Source organism: the organism of the source record quoted next, unplaced genomic scaffold (assembly GCF_019419815.1).
Source record: "Pyrus x bretschneideri cultivar Hongxiangsu unplaced genomic scaffold, Pyrus_bretschneideri_v1 Contig41, whole genome shotgun sequence".
Classification (NCBI taxonomy): domain Eukaryota; kingdom Viridiplantae; phylum Streptophyta; class Magnoliopsida; order Rosales; family Rosaceae; genus Pyrus; species Pyrus x bretschneideri.
The window spans coordinates 3,750,601-3,760,430 of record NW_025999735.1 but is presented as its reverse complement, the minus strand read 5'-3'; the positions used below and the strand labels follow the sequence as shown (position 1 = coordinate 3,760,430).

The following is a 9,830-nucleotide window of genomic DNA, read 5'->3' as shown; positions in this document are numbered from 1 at the left end:
TCAACCTTGTCTCTTTCTTTTGGAGAAAGAATTGGCTTCTTAGGGATTGAGTAAGAACTCCTCCTTAAAATACTTCATGGGCTATTCACAGAAATTTGCATTTATGATCAGAATCGTTTATATTGTAAATCACTTTATAAATATGATCTCTATTAAAAAATTAATTTAAACTAAGATCATTTAGTCATTAAACTATATAAAAACACATGAACGGATTTGGTAAAAGCATTATGAATTGTTTATCTATTTGCTACAAGTGATTGACTAGACAATATTAGTTTTAGTCGGATTTTTTGTTGAGATGATCTTTCCAAAGTAATTTACAATATGACTGTTTCCAATTGTAAACATGAAGTTCTATGAATAGGTCGATAAGTATTTGGAGGAAGAACTTATTTCGTAACTTTAAGGAGCCTCTTCTCTTTGATTTACCAATTTTCCTTTGAGGAATCTTTGGCTTCTTAGAGCATGTGCACCCTTGAAGGCATAATTGGTTAGGCAATTGGGCAATATGCAATTATTACCTTAGTGGATAGTAATTGTGCGATTGCAACTTCACCCCGTAAAATGAATTGTCTAGGCAATTGCTCTTAAATATTTATTTTTGGAAAAAATTAATATTATATTTTATCAGTATATTTTTCCTTTTTCTTTCTTTCTTCTTTCTTATCGTTTCTTGAAACCTTTCCCCTTCCTCCTATTTTTCTCCGTTGCACTTCCAACCTCTTATCTCCCTCTCTTTCTCTTACCCCTCCTGATCCATCCCTATATTCTCATCGGCTGATCCTTCCTTTCTTTCTCCCCCTCCCTCTTTTTCTTCGTCCTACCCCTCCCCTCGAATTCCGACTTCACCGTCAAATCTACACATCTCCTTCACCACCTTCTCCTACAATTCATCCCCCTCACTCTTACATTTTCTTAATTTTTTATTAAATTTTTAATGTGGGTGACGCCATGCTGACATCAGACCACTTGAGCGTTGAATAGGCAATCCATGTCTAATTGTTCAATTTGATTCTCCTGGGTCGACGAATAGCCTGACAGCTTTGGGCTGGGTGGAGAAGGTTTTATTGGGTGTTGGGAAATCCAATTGCCCAATTGCCCAGGCAATTGGGATGGGGTGGAGTTGCTCTTAGTATTAAGGATTGAAGAGGAGTTCCTCGGCTTCACAAAACTTTGTGTTTATATTATAATTATTCTGTAAAGATCATTTTTACCCAAAATTAATTAAAATATGATCGTTTAGTCGATTAATTGTAGCAAATAGATAAACTGTCCGTAATGCTTTTTACCAAACTCTTCCATTTGTTTTAATATAATTCAATGACAAAATAATGTCATTGTTGTATAATCGATTATATCTGTGCAGTGGAATAAAGTAAATAAGACAAGATATTTACGAAGTTTGGTAAGTGTGCCTACGTTTGTAGGGCAACAGTAGTACTTTCTTTCATTATCTAAAATAATAAGAGTACAAAATAACTCTCACTATTTTCTCTTTTCTCTCTAGATTGGCTCACTAATAATTTCTTTCACATCTCTCTTCTTTCTCGTTATGTTCTTTTTCCTCCATAACTCCTCTTTCTTTCCTCTGTATGTTTCTCTCTCATCTCTTTCTTCTTCTTCTCAGTTCTTCCTTCCTCTATATGCTCTCATCTTATAAGCAAAATATTACTGAAGCAACACTATTCACTTTACAAACTTTCCTCAAATGAATAGTGAAATATTGTGCATGAATAGTAACCCATCTGTTTTTCTTCATATGAATAATAATTCATCTGCTTTTTCTTTGGATGAATAGTAATGAAGTATTCATGTGAGCCATCCACATATTATATTACAACACTCCTCCTTGGATGACCATACATTAATTTTGGTTGCCTCGTTAAAACCTTGAAATGTTTTGGATGCTACCTTGATGAGTATCTTCCCCTGATTTCGAATTCTTTAATCTAACTGATACTATGTTGATGTAATCTGACACCATTTATGATAGTTAGAGTGTTTGCTTCTAAAGGTGGTTCACATACGCTCCAAATTTTAATGGCCACAGGTTTTAACCAAACTTCTGTATTTCTGAGAGATATGAAGATGTGGCAATGAATGTTGCTTCCTTGATCGTCGTAGGATCAATTTATTTCCATATGTAAATACAAATCATTTCTGAGAGCGATTTGAATGCAGGCTAGAAAGATTCAAATTTTTGTTTTTGTTTGCCTAATAAGACCATGGCTATTAGTGAGTTCTTTGGAATAAAATAAGCACATGTCTATAATTTCCTGGAGTTATCAAAAGATAAACTTTACTTCATCCTAATACCATATGTTGGTATTTTGCTTCACAGGAAATGTAATAGCTAACTCAATGTATTGCACTAAATACAGTAAGACACATACCTCACTAAAATATGGTACCTCTGGACCAAATGTCAATTCATCATTTCCCTCATGATCTTTCTTAGTGTCTAAATATTGGTTAATAATTTGAGTATTCAACTCATAATCTTCAATCCATATGGTTTTCTAAAACCATAAACATTTTAGATAAGATTTGTGTTGGCATATTGTTCGAACTGCAGCTCGAGACAATATTCCTTTCAACACTTTATAATCTTTCTAGACACTTCAAGAGTTCCAATCTAATATCAACTCTTGCAAGAGATTCAATGTGTTGCAATAATATCATAATGAAAATACTCATTAAGGCAATTTATACCCCTCATTGGTATTGAGTATATAATTTATGTTTTACCCTTCTAGGGCTTTCTTCAAGCAATTTGAATCCTTCAAGGATTTTCTACACCTCATGACACATTCTCCTTTGGAATTTATACAGAGCAACTTGCTTCCATATATGCTTAAGGGATTTACTTGTAGAGATATGCTTCGGGCATGTATAATTCTCCACTGAAATAAACAAGCTTCACAATGAGAAATCATGTTTCCAGGAGTGTATTACAATTTCAGATTTCAATTGGAAACCTTGTGTCATATCATATGAGTGTATTTCACTATATTACAAATGCCCATATGTAACCTTCTGGTTCAACATCATTTGGCAATTTGTATATAGGTCCATTTTTCCACTTTGGCCACTAATTTTTCTTTTTGTCGAAAAACAAAAGAACATATCTCAATATCAACACAGCTCTTTGATGAATTTAGTAGCTACTGTAAAACCAAAATTAACATTGGTAATCATCAATTCTTGATCCCCTAATTCTCATGTGCATGCGCATGCATATTTATAAGCATTTCATTACTCTGAATATCTTTGTCTCTTTAGGGGCTTTACATTGTCTCTTCTAGGACAGTTATCTCTTATTAGATGAATTGTTTGAGAATTTGGATCATAATCTCCTCTAGAGCGTTATAGAGCTTGGATTTTTAATCTCCATTTCTGGGGAGTTGAATCATAGGAACCTACTCATCGATCATGCTTTAGGCATAAAATATATTAAAATTACCATGTCCATGGATTATCCCTTTTGGAACTGGAATCCATGCGGCGACCATCATGCTTCGGGCATGCAACAGTTCAGTAGTGCCAAGTCTATGGATAGTCTAACTGAGACTTCAATCTTTGGGGTAACTCTTATTAGCCTTTTGTACATCATGTGAATGATATAAACTAGTAGTGTTTGTTGGGGCTGTAAGTAGAATTCCCATCATTGAACCTTGGTCTTCCATTTACTCAGTCAGCCATCAATTTTCTCCCTTTGGACTTCCATGGACACATTGTCGATCATTCTGCTTTAGTCTTTTGCACAGTAGAAATAGTGCGCAACCTTTTTCCCTTGGATGGTCCATTACTTCTTGGTGACTCATCCATGCTTGGCAGCTTTAGTGTAAAGAACCAACAACGTACCAATTATTCTGCGGTGTTGGTGACTTGAGGCCCGGCTTTAACAACAGTTAAAGATGACTACTCGAGAACAATGCAAGGTAAGCAATCAGGGAAAATTTCCAGGCAGTCTGTTCCTGACCAGAAGTTTGATTTCATGTTCCGACTGATTGCTTTCTTTATCCTTATCTTGTAGGCAAAAGTAAGGGCAAAGGAAAATACAGGGAAAAAGCATGATATACGATACTTTTGCTCTCGACCCTGATGATATGGGATATTTTTGCACTTGAAGGAAAAAGTATAAGATTTTGATGATAGTGTAAACCTTTTCGATCGAAAGGGGTTTCTTACTAAGAAAATGAGTTTGGCATTTTGAGGGACTTGGTTGAAGAGGTATTCTCAGAGATAATGAAGGCTGAATATGTTGAGAAGTTTTGTTGCAAATGCATTCTCGGCAAGGAAGATGAGTTAGGTGTTTTGGAGGTGTGCCTTGCCATAGAGGACTAAGGTCGACATATATAAGGATTTCCCAATGGCAGGTAATGGTGCGGATGTGGCATTGTCACCCACACTTGTAGGCAATAGTGGTGTAGTTGGAATAGTGAACTTTATGCGTTTTAATTTTGCCAGAGATATTTTGATAGAGTTGTCATTGATATACAGAAAGTTGAGATTGCATCTAAGAAATGTTGACAAACTTTATTCAGGAAAATCCAACTTTTGAAATTCGAAAAGCTGTGTCTCTTCTATTTTTGAACAGGAGCTTGTGTTGCCACTCCTTTTATAGAGGTATCAATTGTATTCAAAATGCACACTTTGAAAATTGCCCACCTGTGAAAATTGTCTCTGTTGTATTTCTGAGATTTCACTTTATCCAACATTTTTCTTTCATCATTTCTGAAAATAGCTTGTCTATCCAACCTTTACTTAGATTTGAGTCTCGGAGGAGATACATACGAGCCGTGCAAGGATAATATATGGCGTCTGTCATTTTTATCTTCTAATGGCCTTCTTACTTTTGGAGACTCTGTAATGAGGGATGATATAACGGCTATAATAGTAGTTAGGAACTTTCTCACTCCTATAGATAAAAGAATCCTTTTAAAGAAGTCTGATGAATTGACTGTTCAAGACTTTTTAGTTTTCAGTGTTCAGTGTGCGGGTTCTGTATCCAACATGAGCCAACGTTTACTTGCTTGAACTTGCCAAGTTGAAAAATTAATGGCTAAGGTGGCAAGTCTTAGACAAGAGATTAGAGGGCTCAAGCAGGAGAATAAAGAGTTGCACAAACTTGCAAAAATTTACTCAATGAGCATGAAAAGAAAGCTCGACTAGCTATAAAAATCTGAAAGTCGGATTCAAAGTGATCACCAAAGATTCGTAGCTAGATTCCGAAGGCAACTAGTGTCTTCCCCTTTTGGTGTTTTACCAAGTACTAGGGCGTCACATGATCAACTTTCAGTGCCTCTCATTTCTGGGGTACTGCCAAGTATTGAGTCTTCACATGAGCAACCTTTGTAAAGGCCCCCCCCATTTGTTTTTTTTTTTTTTGGTAGTTGTAACTCATGTGTATGTATAAATTTTTTTTTCCCATTTGATTTTATACATGTCTGAAAGCTTCTACTTTAGCTTGTTATATATGGGAATCCATGGAAACTTCTGGTTCCATAATTAATGAATTAATGAAGAGACAATGGAAACTTCTAGTTCCATGAATATGATCCAATGAGCCTTTAAGTATAGATGTTTTCTAATATCATATGTTTTTACATGAATTCTCAGGCATTATGAATTCATGAAAGTATCTTTTGTGTAAGATGTCCATGGTCACACAATTGGGTTTTGCTAAGTTCACAATTTTCTTATTCCTAAAAGGAAGAAATTCAAATATGACAGAAATTGCAATAATTAACTCATACCACATATAACACATGTCTACACAAAATGTTAGAATTACAAGTTCTTAACATTATTCATATTATGAATTTCAGGTCAACATTATTCATATGTACTCGAAATTTATTCTCAAAATCGACATCATTAGAACCTTTAGGTTCATATTTTGGAATTCATGTCCGTACTTAATCTGTACATGGATTAAGGAACTTATGATCCTCATTACATGAATCAAGGAAGTTTTGACCCTCATTTAATAGTTTGTGGACCGAGGCACTTGTAGCCATCATTTTAATTTAGTTGAGGAACTGTTGCTCTCTCAGTTGATTCAAAAACTTCAGGTTTTGATTTGAACAAGGAACTTTGGGTCCGATTATTTTTATATAATGATGATCAAGGAACTTCAGGTTTGATCTTTTTTAATGGTGAAACTTTAGGTCCAATCATTTTATATGATGAGGATCAAGAAACTACAGGTTCTAATCTGATCAAAGGACTTTAGGTCCTTTTATATACTCATCATAAAATGTAGTACACTAAATAAATTAGCAATGAACGGTATTTCTAGCCATGGTAAATAAATTGCTTTTAAGTAATTAAAACTTGTGACAAGAGTTTTGATCCAGCACAATTCACATAAATATCAAAGCTTTAAAGCAAAGGGTAATAATTTCACCCACTGTAAATAAATAGAACTTGTGATAAGGCTTTAAACCAGCATCATTCACATAAATATTTCAAAACAGAAAAGGCAATGATTAAGTCTCCATCTTTTTTTTTATCTTTGTCTGCCACTTTCTTTTGTTTCATCCATTTTATTTTATTTTCATTTCATAGTTCTAAGTCTCTTTAGTTACCCAGGAAGTAATAGTAACAATAAGTCCTAATTGGCGTTCCTCCTCCGGTGAGTTTTTAAAAAATCGAAACGATTCCCATAAATTTTGGAGTCAAGAGTAGTGCCTACAACTTATGAAAATATCAAACCGTTAGATTTGGTCAAATTTTAGTATGATATGGATAGGACGATACCAAACAACTTTCGTGAAGAAACAATTTCAATCTGAGCTACTAAGAAAGGAATTTCAGTACTCATAAGATGGTTGTCCAGTTTTTTGCAGAATTAGAAACTGGGTTGGTGTTTCAAACATCTACGACGATTGCACGGTTGGAATTTTTTGAAATTTTGATTTGTTATATGTACTGGGCAGACAAACAACTTTAAAGAATGTAGTATCTCAATTCGACGTCAGCAAGTTGAAGTTCATAGGCTGTTTACATGGCTGTCAGATTTTCTGCTAATAATAATAATAATAGTTATATAACCAAATGTATATTTACTTTAAGAAAATTAGTCATACAGAGATATGAAAATGAAATGAAAAGATTTTCTTATCTGTGAGAGGTAGATAGTGCTTCACCGGATTTATGGTATTGTGCTTTCCACCGACATGAGAGTTTCTCGTGCTGATAACATGTTGTAAAATCGACAATATATGTGTAGTGGAATAAAGTAAATAAAACAGGATATTTACGAGGTTCGGCAAGTGTACCTACGTTCTCGGGGCAGCATTAGTACTTTATTTCATTATCTGAAATAATAGAAGTACAAATTAACTATCACTATTTTTTTTTTCTCTAGCTTAGCTCAGTGGTAATTTCTTCCACATCTCTCTTCTTTCCTCTTCTCTTCCTTTCCCTCCATTACTCCTCTTTCTTTTCTTTGTATGTTTTTCTCTCATCTCTTTCTTCTTCTTCTCACTTCTTCCTTCCTCTGTATGCTCTCATCTTAGAGGCAAAAGATTACGGTAGAAACACTATTCACTTAACAAACTTTCCTCAAATGAATAGTGAAATACTGTGCATGAATAGTAATACATCCGTTTTTCTTCATATGAATAATAATCCATCTGATTTTTCTTTGGATGATAGTAATAAACTATTCATGTGGGTCATTTACACAACAACAATATTATCATTGATATTTTGTAAAAATAATTTTTACAGAATAAGCTATGATATTAACAGTTTTGATAATGAACTCAAAATTCTATTAATCCACCACGTGTATTGAAGAAGCAATCAAGATTTAACGTTTAATTCCTTTTTCGTATGAAGGCTCTCTTGCCTTGGGCATGTAAATCCTTTCACACTTTGCAATTCACACCAAAAGGAGCGCGTCTACACGCTCTCCTCACACGGCATCAATGATTGTATGGAAGTAAACTCCACGCTCTTCGAGTGCGAGTATCAATTGTCAATCCACTTTCTCACCCCATCATCAACTCTCCGATTCCGATCGACTCAGACACACAACAAAATCCCCAAAGCCAACCCACCCCAAAACTCACAGGGCTTTTCAGAATAATACCAACCTCTTTCAATGGCGGACACCACCGCAGAAGTAGAGCAAGAAACACCTCCACCGCCATCATCATGCTACTCGGTGATTCTGAGAATTATGAGCAAAAGGAGAACATGGGTATGTATGTTCGTGCTAGTATACGCTATCCTCCTTACTTCTTCATGGAACTTCCTCAAATCCTTGCTCTCCTGGTACGAATTGCAACCCCACTCGTCTTCGTCATCGTACGGATGGCCTGCCCTTTACGCCTCGGTGCTTCTGGGGGTGGTTTTCGGGCTGCTTTCGATGTTCGCGGCGCTTGCAGTGATGGTTCCGGCCACTCTGGTGACGTGGATCGCCATCGTGGTTCTGCTGGCCTTCTTCGGGAAGCCGAGGAGGGCGTTGGTGGTGGAAGGGAGGAAGATTACGAGAGAGATTGTTGGGATTGTGATGAGGATTTTGTTGAAGGAAGGGAACTTGGTGGCTGCTGGTTGTGCTGTTTTGGGGTATTTTGCACTTTTTAGGAGGAATGGGAATGAGGTGATTGACTGATTTGGTTGTTGGGGTTTTGGATTTTGGTAAAGTTTTCTGCTTTCCCTATCTCCTCCCCCAATTTGAAGCCATTGTTTTGTAACTTTGTATGCTATTTTTATTATTTTACTTTCAACATCTCAGATTAGAAAGGGTAAAAATCTCTGACTCCCTCCCTGTGTTTTGATTTTAGTTTGGTATCTGACTGTTATTTGGTGTGTGTGTGTGTGTGTGTCTGTCTGTCTGTCTGTCTGTCTGTGTCTGTATCATCCTTCCCAAATTTAGCAACTTTATGGCCAAATATATAACACAGAATTGGAGGTGTCAGTGTTATTGTGCGTGATGATGCCGGGGTTTTTGCAGTCGCAATGTGCAGAAATTTTCAAGATGTCTTCTCTCCGTTGCAGGCGGAAGCCATGGCGATTAGAGGACCTTTTCGATTGAATGTGATTCACTTGAGATTGTTTTGGCGTTGAGGACCCATTGGTTAACCTGTATCCGATGGGGCAGATTATCGAAGACACGAAGTCCTTGCTTCCGACATTCACTTAAGTTACATGTACCCGTATCCGTCGCCAAGCCAACAATTTAGTGCATCGTTCGGCTCGTTATGGTCTTAGTGTAGATTACATTTGTGTATGTTCTGGTAATCCTCCTATTTTTGTTGTAGACACTTGATGAGGAGAATGTATCCCAGTAATATGGTAGTCATCTCTGCCTTTTTTGTAAACCACTTTTGATCTTATGAAACCCAAAAAAAAAAAAAAAAAAATTGATTGTGGAAGGAAGCAAATGTATGAAGGCACAAATACAAGTTCGAAAAATATTTCGAAAGCAAGGGACATGTAATGGATGCATTGTGCTTAACTCTAGTGTCGTGAGCATGTGAACTGGGATACAGTGAATTGAAGAAGAAGACCTTAATCTACACTAGCGGTATTCCGTTGTCTTTTATTCAAGATTTTTGGACGATGGAAGCTTGTTGTTTCTTTCTTCCCTTTAAAGGTTTATAACTTCCAAGCTTCTCCAAACTTAACCAAGCCAGTCGTATAAAACTGGTTTGAGGAGGAGGTGGAGTTGAATACAGGCTACACGGTAACCAGCAGTCTCTGCTTGTTTGCTGTTTGGTTCCGGTAAAACTGGACCGACCGATTACCGAGAGATTACTACCGAATCGATAATTAGTGGAAAAGAAAATCGAAGTATTTGTGGAAATATA

General features: G+C 36.1%; 1 protein-coding gene across 1 annotated transcript; it reads left to right on the top strand.

Annotated features, from left to right (window-relative positions):
• The first annotated feature begins 7,836 nt into the window (after positions 1 to 7,836).
• Positions 7,837 to 9,344, top strand: LOC103948540. The gene is made up of 2 exons (XM_009359590.3): positions 7,837 to 8,658; positions 9,019 to 9,344. The coding sequence occupies exon 1, from the start codon at positions 8,120 to 8,122 to the stop codon at positions 8,630 to 8,632; it is 513 nt and encodes a 170-aa protein (XP_009357865.2). The 5' UTR covers positions 7,837 to 8,119; the 3' UTR covers positions 8,633 to 8,658; positions 9,019 to 9,344.
• Positions 9,345 to 9,830: the final 486 nt, after the last annotated feature.

Coding starts and splice junctions, on each gene's coding strand:
- LOC103948540 (XM_009359590.3), top strand. CDS start 8,120: ATGGCGGACACCACCGCAGAAGTAGAGCAAGAAACACCTCCACCGCCA.